At 38.7% G+C, this 22,413-nt stretch overlaps 1 protein-coding gene across 1 annotated transcript in view; it reads left to right on the plus strand.

The window, feature by feature from the left end:
- The window catches only part of NUBPL (nucleotide binding protein-like), a 79,925-nt gene that overhangs the window by 38,761 nt on the left and 18,751 nt on the right, over positions 1 to 22,413 (plus strand). The window contains exon 7 of the mRNA XM_009993928.1: positions 12,385 to 12,478. Coding sequence (XP_009992230.1) covers positions 12,385 to 12,478 — 94 coding nt within the window. The remainder of the gene's footprint in view (positions 1 to 12,384; positions 12,479 to 22,413) is intronic.

Here is a 22,413-nt window from a genome sequence, read left to right on the forward strand (position 1 = left end):
GCTCCCACCTCATTAATCAGTGGGCCAATATTGCCTCTAGTGTTAGTTTTGTTAGCTATGTATTTGAAAAAGCCCTTTCTATTATCCTTAACCTGACTTGCAAGGTTAAGTTCCAAGGAGGCTTTAGCTTTCCTTCTTGCCTCCCTGCATCCTCTGACAACAGTCCTATATTCCTCCCACGTGACCAGCCCTTCCTTCCATGATCTGTAGATTTTCCTTTTCCACTTAAGTCTGCCCAGCAGTTCCTTTTTTAACCATGCAGGTCTCTTAGCTCCCTTACTAGATTTCCTAACCATTGGGACGCTCTGATCCTGTGCTTGCAAGAAGTGGTCCTTGAATGTTGACCAGCTATCTTGAACCCCTTTACCTTCTAGCACCCTGTCCCATGGGATTTCCCCTAACAGTTGATTGAGGAGGCCAAAGTTTGCCCTGTGGAAGTCCAGGATTCTGGTCCTGCTTTTCAATAAGCTTTCATTTAAAGCAAGGATTATCAATTGGCATGCCTCATTTTATCACTGAAATTAAAATAACTGTTTCAAGGGCAAAATAAGCAGATAATCTACTCATACCATATAAAATAATTTGTTTTAAAAAATGCGTGTGCTTACTTTTTGCTATATTTATTTAGCTAAGAAAAAAGAACAAATAAGATCACTTCTTCTCATCTAGAGCTCACTGCAATCACTGGAAATCTTGACACTAATTTCTATATCATGCTTTAGTTGTGATGTTGATGTTTAGATAAGCCTTTTAAAGGAATTTGTATAATCGTCATTGATTTGCTCAAATGCTCATCACCTTGAAAAGTCCTGTCTGTCCAGAGAGAGCTGCCTTAACCAGTCCCAGTCAGTATGTACATATTTAAGGGAAATTATTCTTCTTGCTGGAGATTATAAGCTAAACATAGATTCAGGGATGTACTGCTGCCAAAAGCACAGAAGGCTCCTTGCCACCTCTCTGCTCCCAAGTTATCTCCTTATGGGCTAGAGGGCTATTTGTACAGTCACCCTGAAGTGCTCCTGTATGTTTTGGGATGGGTATGATTGAACAAATATCGGCTTGATTCTTTCTGTTTCTGACTAAAGCTACAAAACCTGTTCTGTTGCCTTTCTTGTCTTAATGAAGGAAGCAGGTTCTATACGGATCCCTGTAGTTTTATTGGCTTGCGGTAGCAGCTGATATGAAAAGGGATTATAGTCTCTGAAAGGAATTGACAATCATAGAAAAAAGTGCTAAGAAAGCCAGAGGAAAACAAAAACATTAGCCAGTAACTTACTACTGAACTGAAAGTGCAGTAAATATATAATCACTGTCTTTGTGGATTAAAAAAAGGAAAAAAAAAAAAAGGCCTAACAATATAGTGAGAATGTATTTACAGTAAATATTTCTTGGCTGGTTCCTCAGCTGTCATGGTTATATGACTGTGCAGCTACTACTGCTGTGGGAACAGGCTGTGAGAGTATTTTCTTTGCTCTGTTTCCAGTAGTCTCATCTCTCGCACAGATTACACAGATATGCATGTGTCTGCCCTCCTTTGCATAAAGCAAACAAAAACCATGCAGCTGTTTTTCAGGGTTTGTTGACTAGACAGGAAGAATGGCAGAGAGCTCATGGTGTCTCAAAATGGCTGCACTGGGGCTAGAATGGATTTGTTTTCTCTTTTTTTATTTCCCCCCCCCCCGCTCCAGCTTTTAAAGGGAACTGTTATGGGTTTAAGATTTCTCTGCAGCAAACTTAAGAACTTCGAGCCTAAGTGGCATCCAGCTTCATTCCTGGAAAGAGGTGGTGATTTAAGCATGTTCTTAAATGTTTGCTAAACAGGAATACTGGTGGTAGAGGAGCTAGGAAAAGAGAAGGCACTATTTTCTTTTCTAAACGAAGCTTCCATTATTTATATGAGACTTCAAAAAATAGTAGAAACCTAATGCCACTCTTCTACTTTCTCTATTCTAATCCACTAATACAGGAACCTGTTTTTTATTTCTGTAGTTAGATGCAAAAAGGGATATGGGTATTGCTGTGCTGAACACAGCAGTGCCTAAGAGGTAGGTGCCCTGCCTGCAGGAGTGGGAGGTCAAACTGAAGCCTATGCTGGAACCTGCATACCTGGGATGATATGAGTACATCAGTTGTCATTCCCAGAGGTATTATCTGAGGGTTCACTTTCTCCTCCTGGTTTTAAAAACCTTCATACTCTTTGGCACTGTCTTAGGGGAACAGGTGCAGTATTTTAGAGTGCCAAAGTTTGGACCTTAGAGAGGAGTAAGTAGAAATTGATGGTTGGTAGGTTCATTGGCTGGAAATTAATAATACTCAAGATACTAAGCAAGAGTGCTATTAGGGAAAGCCTATGGGATGTGTCTCAGTTTATGGCTGTCCTGGATCTCAGCACCTAATTGTAGGCTGAGATTTAGAGCAAAAATCAAGTATCTTCTTATGTGCCAAGACCTTTCTTTCAGTTTAACTTGACAGGCTTAACTTTTCTGTTCATAATAACAGCCTGGGAAGTTTCCATAACCATTCAGCCAGCATGTGGAAGCTGCAAGTTCAGTTACTTTCTCAGTTTAGCATTTCAGCTTATATTTCCCGATACCCAGTAGAGTGCCCTGAAATTGCCTAGATGCAGCTAAAGTGGGTGCCCATTTTAAGTACTACTTCTGCTAGATGTAAACAGAGGGGTTTTTTATATTAAAAAAATTAAGTAAAAATTTGAGCTAAATAAAAATCTAGGGAGTAAATGCAGATATGAAGACTGTCTGTTGCTTGGCAGTAATCACTAAATGTCCCTGAAATTCATGGTATCAGTACCTTCAGAAAATTATTTTTAATGTATTTAGCATACAAGTAACACTCTTAATTTATTTTTGCAGATTCATAACTGAGGGCACTGGTGAATGCAAAAGCATGGATCTGCAGGCACAGCAATTATTTTGGCAATCTTTATGCAATACTTACAGAGATTATCCGTTGTCTAATTAATAATAAGTGCTCCTACTACTCCAATATATAAGACATTCAATACATCTCTAAATTGTGGAAATGTTAATGTGTGCAACTGCAAAATGTGTACAGTATTTAAATGGTATTTATTTTTACATCCTGTGTGTGTCTTTAATGCACTTTCTGTGTTCCACTCTTTGTGAGAACCACCTCCATGCAGTTGTTCTTGCTTCTTTCTGACGTAAAACCAGTTCTTTTAACAGAGGACGTGTGCCACCCTCACAGTCTATGGACCAGTCCATGATTGGGAACCCCAGTGAGTCAGTGATTTGCTCTGCTTGGTCTCTCATATGCTTTTGCTTACACTTTGCCCCCACTCCCTTTTAATTATCTTGTGGAACTGAAAGACTGTATATTTTCGATATTTTGTGCCGCCTTGCTGCAACTTCTTGTTGGGAGGAGTATTGATAGTTGTGCTCTGAGGTAATTCAAGCAGACTCTCGGATGCTGGTTTCATTAGCAAGGGTAGACTGTTTTTTATTCAGTGACTGGGGAGGATATGCTTGTGAATTTTAAGTAAAGAAAGTTGGAGGATGGAGCTTTGTCCATATTTGGGAAAAGCATGTAATCAAAAAACCCCCAAAACAACCCATAACACTTTATTTCTGAAAATTATAATTTCACTTCAGGACTACTAAGTCTGAGACCTGATAACATCTCTCCAGACAAAAAGCAAGTCCTATACTGAGATTTACTCTCTTTTGGCCTCAGTTCAGCAGTCTACATCTAATTGATTCTACTCTAGTTTTTATATTGCCCAGTTCATGGTAAGATTAGAAAGCTTTCTTCAGCAGCATCTTAAATGACCTGAGTAACATCTATCATGTTATTTTCTTCTGTAATCATTTTTCTGAAGGCCTTAGGCTGACCTGGGTAGAAGTTCTGTCTTTGGTGCAAAAAAGCATTATACCTTGTACTTAAGAAAGAGAATTTTCTGTCTTTTTCCAATGTAATTATTTTTAGCTTAAGGCAAGAATTTAAAATCAGTGTCTCAATGATGGACATGAAGCGGTGCCTGTATTAATCTGTTGGTACCCCAATAAGGAATTTTATTTATTTTCTTACCGTGCCAGAATATGAACTGAAGTTTAAGGAAGTTTAATTACTTGTGAAGAGAATTAGGGACATTGCTTTTTGTTGCATAGCATAAGTACTCACTTTTAAACTGTATATCACCTTTTTACCATAATTACAGAAATAATGACTAAAATACGTGTTCAGGGGTGGGCTTAATAAGTGTCTCCCTTTTGATATTTGTTGCCAACAGTAGTAGTATTTCCTTCTGATATTATTGCAAGGAACATTTGAATCAGCATATATAAATTGTATTAATTTAAATAGGTTTCTGATAATACTGCCTTAAAAATGTGGTGTTGCCATTGTGTTTGATAGCTAAACAATGCTGATGCCTTTGTGCATTTTCAGAGGGAGCTCAAAGAGAATTTACAGTTTAGATGATATGCATAGCGTAGCTGCATCAATCTGGTGATTAGTTTAATCAGGTAGTGTGATGCTAGCCCGCTGTCTTTTGATTAATTTACATTTTTGGAACTTTACTTTTATGCATTATTTTATTGCTAAAAAGCGTAAGAACAGAAACTTGCCTGGTTCTCTATTTCTTTTTCAGTAATCATTTTTCAGCAGCTGAACTACAGACAGTTTTGTATCATAGAACAGGAAAAAAAAATGGTGCATTTCTGAAGAAAAGTTAGTAGAAATTACGTAGTGGAGACTGTGGGAAAAGGGTAGAGAGCAGCAGATCATTGACTCATCTCAAGACTGACTGCATATTAGAAGTTTGCTTCTCAAAATGTTTTAGAGAACAAGTGCTTTGAGTCTCTGAGAAATGGGAATTTCAGCTCACGAAGGCTCTTTGTAGTAAAAACTCAAACTTTGTGAAAGAGCCTTTCATACGCAACGGTGCTAATACAGTCTCCATCAGTCATGCACAGAGCGAGTCATTTTCAGACATCCCCAGAGACTGGGCACAGACTGCTGCTGACATGCCATGCTGCCTCGCAGCTGTGTGCCATCTTCACTTCAGGCTGGCTCAGTGTTGACTGGTGTTTATGAAGTTTTAGCAGGAGCCCGGTGCTGAGTGCCTTCCCTATCTCCTGGAATGCCCTGGACAGAATAACCTCCCTATCATCATCTTCTGGGAGTTTTTTAGTGTTGTAGGTTATATAGATGAAGGTGACAGAAACTTCATGCTACTGCATTTCCCTTCAGTTCTTAACATTGCTGAAAGCCATCATGGAGAAGGCCAGTTTCTCTCTTGGTGGTTGAACTGAACAGGACTCTGACTTTCTTTCCAGGCACTTACTTCTAAAAGTTAGTCTCTGTGGAGAAAGAATAGGAGATTTTCCTTCTCTTTATGGAAGTTTTTCGAGCAAACTGTACTTACCCTTCATCTCAATTTCTCTCTAAACTTGGCAGAACAAGCTGCTCAGAAATACTTCAGAGGGAATTTTTACCATTGCAGTGCATCTGTTTTTCATGGTGTTAGAGTGCAAGTCTTTGTGATTGGTTAAACCTCAGAGGACAAGCCAAAGGGCAGTTGTCTTTGTTCAGAAAGTGTCAAGTTACATTAAGCACTGTGGAATATCCTGCTATGGTATAGGTATTTACTTCACTAACAGTGAGTTAGGGACTAAACATCTTATCTTCTATGGCTGGGGAATCTCTTCTTTCTTTAAGAAGTATTTGCAAGCATAAAAAAACCCTATTAAAATGTCATGCTTCATTATACTATTCCTAAATTGTCTGTTTTCTTACATCATGAAGCTACTTATTTGTTCCCTATGTCTGTGTATGTTTAAGAAGAATCTTAAAGTATTTTTTCAAGGAAATATTTAAAAATATTTGTTTTTTCTTGCACTAACAGATGTAAATATATGTGGACAATTATATACATATATGTGTATATATATACATATAACAACAGAATGTCTTACCTTTATTTGTTCAGCTCTTTGCCTGTATTAACTCATCTATATATACACAACAAAGGAGGAGGAGGGATAAGGCAGGGATAGATCTTAAGTTGCCTGCAGTGTAGCTCTTAGTACTTTTCTGATACTGGTGTTTAGAGCCTGGCTGGTTGCTGCCAAGTTTGCACCTGCAGTGCTGCTTGATTGAAACTCTGCATGTATTCCTCTTATTAAGTACAAATAAATAATATATTTTGTTATTTACCAAACACCAGCATTACTTCAAAACCACAAGTAGCAATCCTTCTTTTGAGCCGATACGCTGTCATTTCTGCCTCATGCACAGAGGATGCTTAGGCTTCATTCCTCAGCAGAAATGCCTTCTATATTTCTATGCTTTACCCTGAGTTTAACTTGCTATTTGGAACCCTTACTCAAAATGCATATCTGGTATTTTGATTATGAATTGTCACATAAACAGAGTGATTTATTAATGTAATTTACAGACAAGCATTTGTTGTGTTTCTGTGCAAGGGAAAATACACAGAAGCACGTGGAACTGAATTATATTGCCTGACAATAAATGTCAAGTTAAACCTTTTTAATAAAAAGATTAATGCTATACTTAAGAAAAATGCAATTACTCTTCTATGGTTTAAAATGTTTTACACACTGTATATATTAGAGGGGAAAAGGTATTAACATTTCTGTACATGCAAAGATGTTGACAGATTTCAGATGCTACAGGGAAGGCCACTGTCCACTTATTGCTTTCAAAGGAAACTAATTTACTGTAACATGCTGTAAATCTGAGCTCATTTGCTTGTATGCAATTGCATTTGCATACAGATACTTTTCAGAACTGACTGAGAACATGAGGGCTAGCGGTCCTAATTTGGTAACTTGTGGCATATAAACAGGATTTGCATTCAAATTAATGTTTTACATCACAGCCTGATTATACATCCCATTTTAATAATGTTGTATGAATGGCAATAGTAGATTTCAGAAAGTCACTCCTCTGCTAAGATTTAGTAACAGGCCTGGAATTTCTTCTCCCATTAAGTAATGGGTACACTTCCAGAAAAAAATCATTGTACTCTCCAAATTACATTCAATAACTTGTTTAATAAAGACTGTCAATACTGCTTGAGGGGGTTCAATGGAGGAACAATCGAACTACACAGTGTTTATAATTACTTCTTGCAGAGTAAAAGAAGATAAGAGGAAGTCTACAGAGAGAAACAGGTTGAAGTGCAGGGTTCCCCAACTCAAGTCTGACCAAGTCCATATATCTAGAGGACACTGTCCACTACTAGGCAAAAACACTAGCTCAGTTCTTTTCAGCAAATATAGCTATGTCATTGTGTGCACCTCTCCATTCTAACTCTGAGTTACAAATGAAGATAATAAACGTTTGAGGATAACTGTTCAACCTCACCCAAAATAAAAGCCAAAGTTAGGTTTAATGAGGAATGGTTTTCCAATCTAGTTTGCCATCTTACTTCCACCAGTTCAGTGCTACAGCAGTGGCATGAAACAGAGAGCTGTGTAGAGGGTAGTTCTCATATATATTCAATACTTACCTACGCATCTTCTTTGTTGCCTTTTCTGACCTGGTATAGCAAAAACCTGTCTTCCATCCTACTCTGCACAGCAGCAGCACATCCTCTCCACTGCTACTGGGATGGTGTAGCTTTATGTTTCTGTGCTCAGATTTATAAGTATTACAATGGAGCACAATTAATTTTATAAAGACAGCTAATTTCTTCTTTCAATTCATGAATTTGAAGAAAATATGTGAAAGAGATGGTTTCAGTACCATAAATTAAGTGTTATAATCTATTTGCACTGTGTGTTAACAGAGTATTTTTTGTGTGGCCTAGCAAGGAGATTTACTATGAGTTTCACTGTGTGTTTAAATTTCCTCTCTTAACTTCTGTTTCAGGGGTTTGTAACTTTAAAAGTCATCACTCATAGGACAATCTAGAAAGTTCATCTTGAAGGTCCTTTTTGCTGTTACGGCATCACTTACTAAGGAAGAAGTAAGAAAGCTCTGATGCCTCTGATATCTCTACCCCTTCTTCCATTGTACTAAATATGTTAAATTTTGAAAGTAACTTCTTCAGCAATTATCATTTTGTGTGGATTTGAAGTGGAGAACTATTTATGAAAAGTGTTGTTTTACTTTAGAGGTTTTACATGGAGATGTTTTTACCAAGGCAGCTACCTCTGCTTAAAAGAGCAGCAACTGCTTTGTGCTTCTCCACAAAGCTGAACACCTAGGAAAGGGTTTGTGCATGGGCCTTTGAAGTCTTCTCCATTGGTGTTCCACATAGTAACAGAAATAAAAAACACCTTTGTTTTCTTTGGGGAACTGTAATGCTTGCTATGTAGGTGGATCATGTGGAGCTTGATGAAGGAGCAAGTAGAGTAGTAGTCCTTGGGAAGCAGAACCTCTGGTAAAAGTGGTAAGAAAAGGTGTAAGACAGGCCCAGAAAGTCACCTTGTTCCATTATAGGGTGTAGGTTGAAGTCAGGGCTAGCAAGTACTTGCAAAACCAGACAGCTTATTTTTATTACAATTACCTCTGATAAGGGTGTGGTTTGGATTGTCTTGTACTGTGCCATGGGACAGTGCTGTACTTAAAAGGACTTTTAGTTGAGCTCATGGAGAAAAGGGCTGAAAACTACCCAATATCCAAGATTTTTCAAGAACTGTTTTTGGGTGCTCGGAAACTGTCAGAATGACAGTAGTGCTGTGCCATTCATACATTTGTTTCAGGACTGCAGCTTGCTGTAAAGGAGAAAGTAAAAGGGTTTCTTCATAGTTTCTGTAGAAGTATTTATTGAAGGAAAATATGATTACTGGACTTGTAAATCTGGACATAAGAAAAGATGCCAGGATAAGCCTTTATGAAGACCTGGGAGGGAGGTATTTTGAGTTAATCCTTTAAAAAAACCAAAACCCTCTATAGCTTAGCCTTTCAAAATGGTTGTGATTTTTACAAAATATTTGGGTTTGCATATTGAGATTTATGGGCTTTACTATTTAGAGGTTATATGTGTGTTTAGTTACAAATCTTTAAGGAATTTTACTTCACTCATGTTAAATTTCTTAACATCTATATAATTTCAATTTGTCACCTTTTATAATGGTTAGTTTTTAATTAAGACACATAGAGATGTAAAGTTCATGCCTTCAAGAGACCGAAGTTGTTTTCACTGGAAAGGAGGCATTCATCAGTACTGGCTTTTACCTTGCTTTATGACTAAGCAAGATTAGTTAAGAGAAATAAAGTAAAGAACTGATTTTTAATTTATTTTTTTTTAAGACAAACTGACTTTTCTACCCGATGCTTAAGTTTCAGTACATACATTTTTGCACATACCCGTAATTTTTCTTCGGGGTTGTATGGTCTCAGTATAATTATGAATGCTAATAACTTTTAGAAATCGGGTAGGTGTATTCCTTGGTTGACAAAATATAAATATTAATATAGGAATTGTAGATAATACAGTTTAATATTACACGTGAAAAAGTGCAGTGTTTGCTGTGGTTGACATAAGTAGCATTTCCTGTTTAGCTAGACTGTTTTAGGCACCCTTCAGTGCTCCTACAGCCTTTCTATAGAAAATGAGGAAAGGGAGGTATGCCTGAGAGTCCCTAATTTAGATGTCTGAAGTTAGAATTTGCAACCAACTTTCCCCACCTCTGTTTCTCCCTTAAAGTGCTCTGAAATCTTGCATTTTCATCAGTCTGCCTTGAAAAATTCCATTTCTCACTGAAGTGCTCTGTTGGGTTAGTGGTCTGAATTTCCCATCCCTTGTGCTTCCCCAGAAGATCATAATCTGTATGAGAACTGACTGGAAGTTAGTGAGTGTTTCTCTGGCAGAGTCTGACACTACTGGACAGTAACTGGGGAACTGGCAAAATGTCAATTGGTTTTGCTGTTAAAATCACACTGAGAGTATGTGTAAAATAAAAAAGTAAAACCTTATTCTTTTTTGTGTGTTTTCCTGTATTAAAGCCGTTAATAGACTGTTGTATCCATTATATGGAACATAATCATACCATACAATTGCATCACGTCTGTGTGGAGAGAAAAATGAAAGGGAGCTATTTGTGGGTCTTTATTTGTAACATGGTTATGATTTCTAAAGCTTCTTTACTGCAGAGACAAAAGACTGTGTATCATTACTGCTGGATAGTAGCAGTGCACTGGTACTAACCTGCACCACGTCAGAGTTGAATTGAGGATCTCCCAAAGCTTAGTTAAACCACTGGGAAATGTTTAGGTGAATTGGAGCTTGGCTTTTGTTGTGGTTTAAGTGACCCTGGCCTGGGGTTAGATACATGGAAGAGGAACTAGAGAGAGGGTCTTTAAGACCCTGAAAGACCTGGGAGGGTTGGAAGAGGGAGGGGTCATTATTCCCCCCTGCTTCCTGCAATACTCTATAAAAGACAGGAGAACCAGATGTTCAGCCCCCTTCCACGCCTCCTTCCTTGTGGCTGTTTCTGCTCAGAAATTCTTCAGTTTGCCACGTGCACTCCAGAATCCAACTCCATTAGGTGCTGTGAGGAGCTGTGGACCAGTCTCCTAAAGTGGCCTTGCTGCAAGGGACTCTCACCCACCTATTTCTATGATCATCAATATCGGTTTTGTATATATTTGTATATAAGTTTATATATCTGTTCTTTCCCCCACCCCTCCCTCTCATTTGGGTCACCATTAAATGTCATGGTTTAGGCCTAACATGACAACAAAGAACCAGCCACCTGGCCATGCAGGAAAAACAAAGAGCAGTGCTTACACACGTTACCCCCACCCCTCCCTTCTTCCCAGTCTCAAGTCACTTTGTTCCCGGTTCCAATCCCTCCTTCCTCCCAGTGGCACAGGGGGAGAGGGGATGGGGTTTAGAGTCAGTTCACAGGCTGGTGGTTCCTGCCGCTCCTTCCTCCTCAGGAAGGATTCCTTACAGTCCTTTCTTGCTTCCCCATTGGGCCCCTTCCATGGGAGACAGTCCTCCATGACCTCTCCTTCATGAGTCCTTCGCACGAGGTCCGGAGCTGCTCCAGCCTGAGCTTCCCACAGAGTCACAGGCTGCTTTGGGAACAGCCACCTCCCCTGGCCTGGGGTCCTCCATGGCTGCAGATCCAAGTCCACGGGATGCAAATCCACATTTGTCCCTCCTGGTGCCTTCAGGGAATGTTCCACCATGTTCCTCCATGCATGCAGGGAGACAGCTGCCATCTCACCATGAGCTGCAGGAGAATTTCTACTCTGGCACCTTCTTCCCCTCTCTTCCTCATTCAGCCTTGGGATCTTCATCCCAGCAATGTTTTTCACCTCTCTAGCACAGCTCTTTCTCCTGGACTTGCTCTTTGCTCAGGTCTTACATCAGTTCTTTTGTATGTTAATCCCAGAGGTACATCAATTGTCTCTCTCTAGCAGCTCAGTGGCCAGCTGATTTTTGGAGCTGGAGGACCTTTTTTCAGCTTCTTATTGGAGCCACCCCTGGGGCCCTTCCCCCACTACCCATAAACCAACCAAACCAGCACAGCTTTGCATTAGTAGAGAGGAGGCCTAGAACCATTTCTGTCCTCATGAAGAGAACACTTATTGCAGTACAAAGTGCTCCAGAGAGTTACTTGGCTTTCCTGGAAATTTTGTTGGTGAAGAACATAAGTAATCACAGCGTTCTCATATTTGAGCTTACTGTCCTTAGTGGCTGCTCTCATTTGCCTAGCAAACAGTAAACATTTTGTGTGTGTGTGACATCTTATGTACATTGTAAGTTTGTATAATTATACCTGGTGATTTTTGTTTAACAAATCTGTTGGTTTAGGGGTTTTTTTGGGGTTGGTTTGGTTTGGGGTTTTTTTGTTTGTTTTTTCTTCTCCTTACAGGAGTTTTTTTCTAGGAGAAAACTCATTACTGATAGCTCTAACTTTGCAAGAACAAATGAAAAGAAAATTACTAAAGTTTTATGTATAGTTTCAAACAAGTGATAAGAAGCGAGCAAAATTGGTTTAAAGTTAATGGAAACAACTCCTCTGCCATGTTAGATGCACAAAACCAGAGTTTTAGCCTAAATTTTACCTAATATTTGCTTCTTACCTGTGATAAAGCAGAGGCAAAGTAAAAAACTTAATTTTAGTTGTTGCTGCTTTTTTGGTGGAAAATAGTCCAGTATGGATTATGCTCTTAATGCTAATGGTAAAGTTGTGCTCGTAGTTTTGAATCATCAGCAGATGTTGCATCTTGTAGAAAAACATAGTCTTGTTCCTGTAGTGCAAGTATGACTAAAAGGGCATCTCTGTATCATTCTTTTGGTGTCTCCTTGGTTCACTTATTTTACATTCTAGAAAACAAGGACGGCAATAAAACACGAAGTGCCTTAAATAGAAACACTTCAGACCTGCAACATACATTTTTATGGTTGTCTTCTAGGTTGACTGGGGTCAACTGGACTATTTAGTAATTGACATGCCACCTGGGACTGGAGATGTACAGCTTTCAGTCTCACAGAATATTCCAATTGCAGGTAAGTGTATTGCTTGACTCTTTCAGAGATTTGAAGTTTAAGTCTGGTAGTTTTAGAAAAATCTGATTTTAAAATGCCATAAATGTTAGAGAACATGTTAACTCAGCCATAACGCATTGCTCCAAAGTTGTTAATAACCACAGGAGGTTCTCTCTGCTGTCTGTGATCGTGTTGAGTGTTAGGAGGGAGCAAATCAACACAGTTGTGATGAAGGATTTAATTAATATTTCCCATAAGAAGCAGAAGAGGAGGCTTCTAGAACCTTAGCTTATCTGTGTCCTGGAATATATGATGGAAAGCAAACCATGATTCATGCCTGTTTTCTTAAATACATTGCTTAGTAGGTTGCAAGTGTGAGTAGTGAAGCTACTAAAGTTACTACTTTAGTAAAAGGCAGGCCTTTTACTCCCAGGGTTCTAGGCAATGACGTGAAGCATGATAGGGGTACAGCATTTTTTTATATGGTAGAATTTGTACGTAAGGGCAGAAAAATTATGAAATTAAAAAGGTGTGGCTTTGTCTTTGTGGAGTATATTTTTTAAATATATGGTGAGTATAGATAATTTCTATTCACTACAGTGCTCCTAAATGTCTGAATTTAACATAGAATAGGTCATTAGACTCTTGATCTTCAAGAGTTTTTTATACCCTTTTCCCACATAATTTTACACTGTCCTCAAATGTGCGAGGGGTTATGGTGTTGGTATGCTGGGTTCTCTGGGACAGAGATGTGATGGAGGAAAGCACTTTACTTGTATATTTCTTCTAAGTTTTGCTGAGGTCAGTTTGTGCAAGGTCACAAGCTCTTTCTGACTGATCCAGCACATCAATAAATGGAAACCTTAATTTAGTTTTTTCGCAATATTACATCTTCTCAGAATGTTCTAGATGTTAATAAAATCAAAACATTTTGAAAAAAATCTCCTCTGTTTTCTTGCTAAAGACAGCAATATCCTCATTCTTTTATGGGTGTAACAACGTGAAAAATTAAAAGTAAATATTTTTTATTCAGTATTTAAATTAGTTTTCCATATGACTGTCAGAAACGTGTGGTTCTCATACCTGTTTAATCAGGTTTTGAGGCAAGTCAAAGTAGACATGATTTGATTAAAAAAAAAAAGGAAAACAGCTTTAAAACAACAAGCAATGCAGATTTTCTTAGATTTTTTTTTATATACTCATACCTCACTTTAAACTCCTCACTATGGCTTTTGGACATCTTTTTTGTTTCGTTGGTTTGTTTGTACAAGTATGTTTTTTTTATAAATTCCTAACTGAAGACAGCATTTTGATTTGAATTCTGAAATGGCTTCACATTTTTACCAGTTACTCAGGTTAGTTTATTACTTCATTAATCCTAACTGCATGAAATTAGGAGCAATAGCATTACTTTACATTCACCTTTCCCATTAGTTTGTTCTGTTGAGCACGTTGAAGTTGACTCTTGCATTTAAAAAAAATAAATGTTTTGTGCTTTTGATGCACATGTGCAGCAGTCAAGGAATGTTAAGATTTGGAATTCTCTGTGTTCTTACTGGCTCAATGGATTTTAGTGAATTTTTAAAGAATTACCTCTGTTGTGTATTGTGGGTATTTTCCAGCCTGATTGGAAGGGTTTCTTTTAGTGTATTACAGCTTGAACTGTGCTTTCTTCTTTTACTCTTGTTAGTCGGTTTCTGTCTATTTGACAGTCTATAGCCTTGTTTAGCACACTTTTATTTTCTTCAGCCTTGTTCCTTTCAAAAATACTGAAGATACTGTTACAAACATTGATGTCTTTGAAGTCTACAGAATTCTGCTGGTTTTGTGAGCTCTGTCTTAATTTGCAATTCATGTTTCTAAGCTGTGTGTTGTATTTTTTTACATAAAGTACTTGGTGATGTACCCTTCTGTTCCCTCTCTGGTTTTCTTGTACTTCTTTACTCTTTAAGGATGCCTTAGATAGTCATAGTATTAGTGGCATAATTTCTCTCTTTCCTCAAAGACGGTGTATATATCTTAGTTAAGTAAATTTAGAAGTGCATTATCTGGTTTGCATGAAAGTTGTACTTTGATTTGCATGCATGCACATGTGAGATACAGTATTTGCGTTATGGTGTCTTAATTATTTACCTGTGCCTTCCTGGGGATAGACAGTGTAGAAAATTTTTATTCTGTCTCTAAATATTTTGAACCTGCACACATGTTTTTGCTGTCCACTTATAGATTTTTCTGTGAGTGTGAGAAAGAGCCTGGGTAAAGGTTTTTTCTTCGGGGCAGGTTTGCAGTTTGCAGGTTTGAGCTAGTTGAAAAACTGAGGCATTGCAGCATCTGACAACAAGAGAGGGACTGATAAGATATGTAAAATAGTTTTGGGTTTTCCCACCTTTTGGAAGAAACATATTTTTTGTGTTGTTTTTGTTGGGGTTTTTTGCAAACCATGTAGTGTTATAATCTTGTGATAATAATCTCTAAAAAGGCTGTTAAGAATCAGAAAAGACAGTTAGTCAAGATAAGCAAAGTGAAAGCAATGTGAATGCTATTCCATGTTTTTCTCAAGTTCTGTAAAAGCAAAAGTATTGCCGTTGCCAGTCAGAAAGGGAATGACTTATGTTACCTTTTAGATTCAAAATCAGCATAGTACAGAGTTCCTACCATCTTTTTATTGCCTAAAAGGTGTAATTTTTCCTAATGATTGTATCTTTCAGCAATATGTAGATATTATCTCCTGAATGTCTTTTGCAGATAAGGCTGAAATATTTACCAAAGGAGTTTTTGTTGCCTGGAATATTAATTTTCAAAAAATTGTGATTAATAGACTTTCTTTTGATGTCAGCATTTTGATAGATAGGTTTGAATAAAAGCAACATTGAAGAGGAAAGAACAGAAGGATGCCATCAACTTGAAGACACTTGATCTTTTAAAATTCTGAATGAAATGTCATGTATCAAAGTGGTGAACTAAACTCTTTACTCATACTTAGGTCTCTGTCACACAGACCAGGATGTAGCCTTGTACACAACTGTTTTATAGCAAAGTGTGGGACTTCAGACAACCAGGTCTTGCATCAACATACAATAATGTACAAGAACAGGAAGTTCAGGTGAGAAGACTGACCGTTCAGAAATGAGCATTAAAAACAGAAAAGAAGATAATTTCAAATCAGATTTTTAAAAAGGAAACACTTTAAAAATGATGTATGAATTAGCATGAAAAAAAATTGTGTTTTGTGATATAAAGCTGTTTTTTAAAATTAACTGAAATGCAGACTGAGTAGGTATGGTGCTGTTCTCTTGTCTTTTCTGAAGAGAAATGATCAAAAAATCCACAGTGGCACAGTACAAGTTGGATGTAGTGCACAGTTTAAGATTAGAGGTGGATCTCGATTCTGTCATCACTTTTTGTGTAAGTGTCTGTTTGCTCCTTGTTGAATGCCGCTTGCTTTGATGCAAATCACAGTTGTAAGGCATCTGAAAGGCTTTTCTTTCATCATAGAATCAAAGAACTATTCAGGTTGGAAAAGACCCCTGGGATCAGCAAGTCCAACCATCATCCCTACTCTACAAAGTTCTCCCCTGAACCATATCCACCAACATCACATCCAAACGACCTTTAAAAACATCCAGGGATGGTGACTCAACCACCTCCCTGATGACCTGACTATTGGACGAGGGAAAGGCTGTGGATATTGTCTATCTGGACCTCCAAAAAGCATCTGACACTGTTCCCCATAGAACTCTCATAAAAAAACTGGCTGCTCATCAGGTCATAGAAGGAAATCAGGTTTGTCAGGCAGGACCTGCCTTTCATAAACCCATGCTGACTGGGCCTGATGCCCTGGTTATCCTCTATATGTCTTCTAATAACACTCAAGATGATCTGCTCCATGAGCTTCCCTGGTACTGAGGTCAGACTGACAGGTCTATAGTTTCCCGGATCCTCCTTTCTGCCTTTCTTATAGATGGGTGTTACATTTGCTACCCTCCAATCCATTGGGACCGCCCCCCCCCAGTTAGCCAGGACTTCAGGTAAATAATGGAAAGTGGCCTGGTGATCATGTCTGCCAACTCTTTCAGCACCCTTGGATGTAGCACATCCGGTCCCATAAACCTGTGTGTGTCTTAAGTGGTGTAGCAGGTCTCTGACCACTTCATCTTTAATTGTGATGGCCTCATTCTGGATTCCCTCCCTGTTTCCTAGCCCTTGTGCGTGAGTATCCATGGAACAGCTAGTTCCATTGCTAAAGACTGAGGCAAAGTGGGTGTTGAGCACCTCAGCCTTTTCCTCATCCTTTGTTACTAAGATTCCCTTTGCATCCACTCCCAATACCTTCCTCTTCTTCAACTTGTTTAGAGATGATATCCAGAATGAGTTGCTCTATCACCCTACCAGGGACAGATGTGAGGCTAACCAGCTTGTAGTTCCCTGGGTTCTCCTTCTTGCTCTTTTTGAAGACTGGAGTGATATTGGTCTTCCTCCAGTCCTCAGGCACCTCTCCTGTTCTCCAAGACTTTTCAAAGATGATGGAGAGTGGCCCAGCAATAACATCTGCCAGCTCTCTCAGCACTTGTGGGTGCATCCCATCAGGGCCCATGGACTTATGGATGTCCAGTTTGGCCAAGTGGTCTCTAACCCAGTCTTCCCCTACTGAGGGAAAGTCTTCCTCTCTCCAGACCTTTCCCCTTGTGTCCAGAGATTAATGAGGGACAGCTTTAGCAGTGAAGGCTGAAGCAAAGAAGGCATTCAGTAACTCAGCCCTCTCTGTGTCTTCCACCACTAGGATGCCCACTTCATTAATCAGCAGGCCTACATTTCCCCTAGTCTTCCTTTATCTACTGATGTACCAAAAAACCCTCTTCCTGTTATCTTTAACCACAGTGGCCAAGTTGAGTTCTGCTTGAGCCTGGGCCTTTCTAATTTTCCCCCTACATAGATTCACTACATCTTGATATTCCTCATAAGTTGCCAACCCCCTTTTCTAAAGGTTGTAAACTTCCCTTTTGTTCCTGAGGTCCAGCCAGGCCTCTCTTTTTAGCCAGGCTGGTAAAAAAATTGGAATGCTTCATGAATTTGCGTGTCATCCAAATATAATCTATATGCTGAAATAGTTTGCTTCTGTTCTCAGAAAAAAATGTAGTTGACAAATGCAAATTACCATCAGGTTTATCTTAGCTTTGGACACTCCTGGTACTTAATTCCGAAGTGTCAGACTCAATAGACTCTGTAAACTTAATTTAAAGACCAAAATACAGTATGACTTTACACATTAATGTCTCAAATTCTCTCAATATAAATTTAAATATAACTCTTGACTCATGGAGATTGATTTAACATGCATTGCCTGTCCAAACTTAAGTGATAGTATATTCAGTGCAAGTTCTTTAAATTTAATAATTTCTGAAAAATATTTTCCAGTTATTGGGGGAAAAAGCTGTGAAGTGTAGAGGCTTTGCAAACTGAGGTTCTCTGAGGTCTGTCAACAGTGGCTAAGTCTATGTTAGGTACCAGATTAGCTGCAACTGCCTTGTTTTGTTTGGTTTTTTTTTAGACCGGTTGTTCTGAACAGCAAGAATGAACGAGTGTAGTGTTCAGCTGACACTTGCAAAAGATGAGAGAAATCCATATGAGGAAGGATACAGCATTCTCTTTTCTAGCTATTGCGTATGAAAAAAATAAATGTTTAAATCTGCCCCTTACCTCAGGGGGAAAGAAGTAAAAAAGAGGTTTTTGGAGGTGATTGAAGTTGTCTCAGTGTTGTCTTTTTTCTGTTGTAGAATCACTCTCTTACCCAGTTCTCCTCTTTGCATTAGAACCTCTTATTTTAAAAAAAAAAGCATATTCACTTGTCAAAAGAGACTGTTTGGACTTTGTTCTTGCGTAGTACAGTGCTCATTATATTCTGGACATGATTGGCAAATGCCCTTGAAAGCAGGAGGTGGAATGGAGTAGAGCAGAAAAATGCTAATTCCGATACCTAGGAAAAGGAAAAAGTGGTGGAGTGTCTCTGAGGGAGTAGCTTTTTATTTTATGCCTGTATTTCGCAAATAATGCTTGTTCACAGATGATGTTAGAAGTGCTCTTAGTATTTTCACTTTGCTAAGTAAATAATGCATCGTAAATTGCATTAGTATGGCATGCATGCAGCTTGCCATGACCAAACCCAAACATTTTAACACTTAGAGAGCTGTCCTTCCATGTCTTCCTGCAAGTGATCTAGTGTGAAATGGATGTTATAATACTTACTCATTGGTTAGATGAGAGCAGTTTAACTTCAGGGTGACAGCTTTATCCAGCTTGTGATATTCCTCTGCTCAATGGTTTCACTGGCAGTTCCTCTTGCCAGGAGGAAGAACCTTGCTCTAGGATTTATGTCCTCTTTTCATGTGGGCAAGGCAAGAGTGTTCCAGTCTCTAATTACCCTCTAGTTCATCGGCAGAAGAATGTTGGAAACATACACTGACTGAGCAGCTGTTCAAAGACTCCTCCAAAAAGAAGGTAGCAAGCAGGCTGGAAGTGTGACACAGCCAAGATCCAGCCTTTGGGACAGTTCTGAGCTGTAGTATGAGTCTCAAGTAAGCATCCCATAAGAGAAAATGACACTAGTAATTTTTTTAAGTTGCTAGTTTTAATGGGATGTCACGCACTAAAGCTAAAGGAGCTTCTTTACAAGGTTTATCCAAGGAGGTGGACAATTTTTTTCCATGTTAATGTGACTGTAATTGTCACCAGCTGAAATTCTAACAGACAGAAGTCTTTGTTCTTGCAAGATGTTGTTTTACATCTTCAAGTCCAAACTCTATCTATAATTGCAGGCACATTTTACCAATGAAGTAACAAAAAGTTTAACAGAAGTGAGAGAAACTCTGAAGAGATCCATAGTGGAGAAAATTCAGATACACCAGGCTTTTTATAACCTGAAAGTCTTGCCTAGAAGTTTGACATAGATGCAGTGGAAAAGGTAGCAAAATCTGCAAAAAGTTCTTGAGTGATGTGGTCAGACCAGGCCATTCACAGCTGCACTGAGGCCTGAAAGTGGTTCCTTGTAGGAGCATTCAGTGCCTATCAGTCAGCAGATGCTATTATTGGAAAAAATGCACTCGAGAACTCTAGTAGTCAGTCTTTCTGATTTCACTCCACAGTTTTGGGGTAACATTATTTGCTAAGTTAATAGGAATCTGGGTGATGTAAAACATAGTCTAATAGTTGTGTTTGGAGGGGGTCCATAGTAATCTGTCTGGATGAGATGCACACGGCCTGATTCTGAAGTCTGTCTTCCAAGATGATGGGCAGAAAAATTATATGTAAGAGGGTTCCTTTTCACCCTAATGTAGACCTTCTAAAGTGCTACTTATCAGCTGCTTTTTAGACCTGTGTGTTTTTCACTGGTCTTCAAATTGACTATAGGTGAGGGTTGGAGAGATTCCATGTTATGTCTTGTGACCCAGAGCATTTAATGAAAACCTTAATGATGCAGTGAATATAGGTGATATTTTCTTTATACAGAAATTGTAGACTGTTCCAGTGCTTGTAATTACCTGAGCACCAGTCCACCAGAAGTTCAAGTGCTGATGTGCCTTGTCAGCACACCTTTCTTTTACTGAGGACTAAGGACCTAGCATCAAAAAAAGGCAAACATCAGTATTACAAGCTACTTTTCGTACTGTCTCTATATATTATGCATGCTAAGGATTAAAAATTAAATCAGCATAGTTTTTGCTAATGCAACATGTATCATCTTTTTGTCAGCTTGAAATACGGTGACGTTACAGAATTAAGTGGAATGCATGAATACATAGATATGTTTGTTAAACCTAAATGTGCTTGATTTAGGTTTCCTTAGTGTGCTCAAGGCATAGAAATTATTCTGCACACAACTGCAAACATTTGCAGAATTCGAAGTATGTTTTAATGTGCAATCAGATAGTGTTACAGTTTCTGCAGCTTCTTGGTTCAGTTTGACAGCCTTAGTTTGTCTCATTCAGACAGAGGCTTGTGTAAACATTGCATGTATTGCTTCAAGGGACGTGCTGCGTGCATTAGTTTAGTCATAGCATTACATTATTGATCAAAATAACTCTTTATTTTTTGACATTCCTGTTAACCATGTAAAGCCAAGATAGCAAAGAAAGTGTGGGCTGTGTTCCCTATGGCGCATCATTTGAATCAATTTCTGAACTAAACATATGCAAACTTATTCAGAGAGGAAAGTACTGTGAAAAATCTCATTTGCTATGTTCGGTTGCTAGTGAAGGAAACAATGCTGCTAATAATTTGAATTTCTGAATTTCAGGTTGGGTTTGCTGGTCTAGCAGTTGTACCAAAGAAAGAGGAAAGATACTTATTTTAAAGGGTGTTGGTATAAGTTAGTACAAGCTGGCTGTGAATATATTTAGCTCAAAGTGAAAAGAAGACACATCTATTGCTCCCTCAGCAGTTCCTTGAGCATGTTGGCTTTCATTCTGTGGAAGAAGCCATTCGAGTTTTCCATGGTTGTAACTTTGACTCATGTGTTTCAGAAGCAGAAGTTTTTCAGGGAGTTGGTGTTTGTGGCAGCCTAAGCTCTACAATGTGCCATTGAGTCTTCATGGCATTGTAGTTTTTTTCCCTTTGGATGAGAATTTGTTAGTCAAAAATATTTCTCAGATACACTGCTTGTGGTTCCAGTGAGTGTTTTCATTTTGCATAGTTTCTGTCCTTCATGCCATGCCAATTATTTGGTTCTTAAAAAAATAATGGACCAGAAAATGTAGACTTCAGTTCTGTTGACTGCATATTAACTTCTGTCTGAAGATCCAGGGAATGCTAAGCGAGCATTTTCAGAGAACAAAATTTAAAATTACTAACATCAGTGTATAGACAGGACACAAATCACAGAAAGCAATAATAGGCTTTGTTTTACCAATATGCAGAAGACTGTAAGACATTGAGTCTAAATTACTTGTGAACTGTATTTTCAGGAAGGGTGCATTCATTTTGTGGAATTAGCCCTACATTTCAATGTGAGCTGTAATGCTTAACGCTACACTTAGTGAAACAAGGAGCTAAGGTGACTGGAATGTCACAGAAAGGATTCCATGTTATTCTTTGTGATGCCATTGGAAGCAGGTTGGCTTGGGAAAAACAGCAAATTATTTGAATGCCAGAGTTTTAGCAAACAATAGGGAAATTGCACTTTCTTGGTACATTACATATGTCGTTCAGTATTTTGACTTGGGTCTAATATTATGTAGGGCAGAGGTTGGCAGCTCTTCAGGAGTGAGGCGCCAGATTGTATTTTTCTTTCACAAAGTTGAGGTTAAGAATGCTGGTGGAAAACATTCAAACGTGCTGTCAGGCAGAGTTTGGAAGCAGCTGGCTGTCAGACTGACAAGATGGCACCTAGCAGCTGGGGGACAGTGTGGGGTCGTTGTGAGGAGCTGGGCTCCCTGTCCAGTGCTGCCAGAGCCAGGAGTGCTCTGCAGACGCTGGGGCTCCTGATGCTCTGGCCCCTGCCAGCAATGCCAGGGATGTGGGCCTCTGGAAATCTACCCACCTCTTGTTTGCCATGTCCATTAGGGTTGGGAACTGCAGGCCCAGTAGGAAACTGTTCCATGCATCTAAATTTGTCTGTTGTAATTGCTATTAGTGTGAAGTTTGGCATAAAGTTCTTGTGCTAGGCTGGCTTAATGTGGCTCTGCAGAGATGTTTTTATAACAGATATATTTTGAGACTGGCTGGTCACTATAAAACCAGAGCTCATCAGTTAACCAGTAATGTCCTCTTTCACATGGCATTTTTCTAAAATAGGAACAAGCATGAGCAGATTCTTGAAACAAGTTTCAAAGAAAGAATATTTGAAACACCTGAGCATATGCAAAAAGATGCTCTTTGTGAAGAGATGTGGAGTATTATAATGTCTGTATTGGCTGTATTAATCAAGAAGTAATATAGGATAGCATGGGATAGTAATCTGTAGG

This window comes from Chaetura pelagica, unplaced genomic scaffold (assembly GCF_000747805.2).
Source record: "Chaetura pelagica isolate M959 unplaced genomic scaffold, ChaPel_1.0 scaffold11, whole genome shotgun sequence".
Lineage (NCBI taxonomy): Eukaryota > Metazoa > Chordata > Aves > Apodiformes > Apodidae > Chaetura > Chaetura pelagica.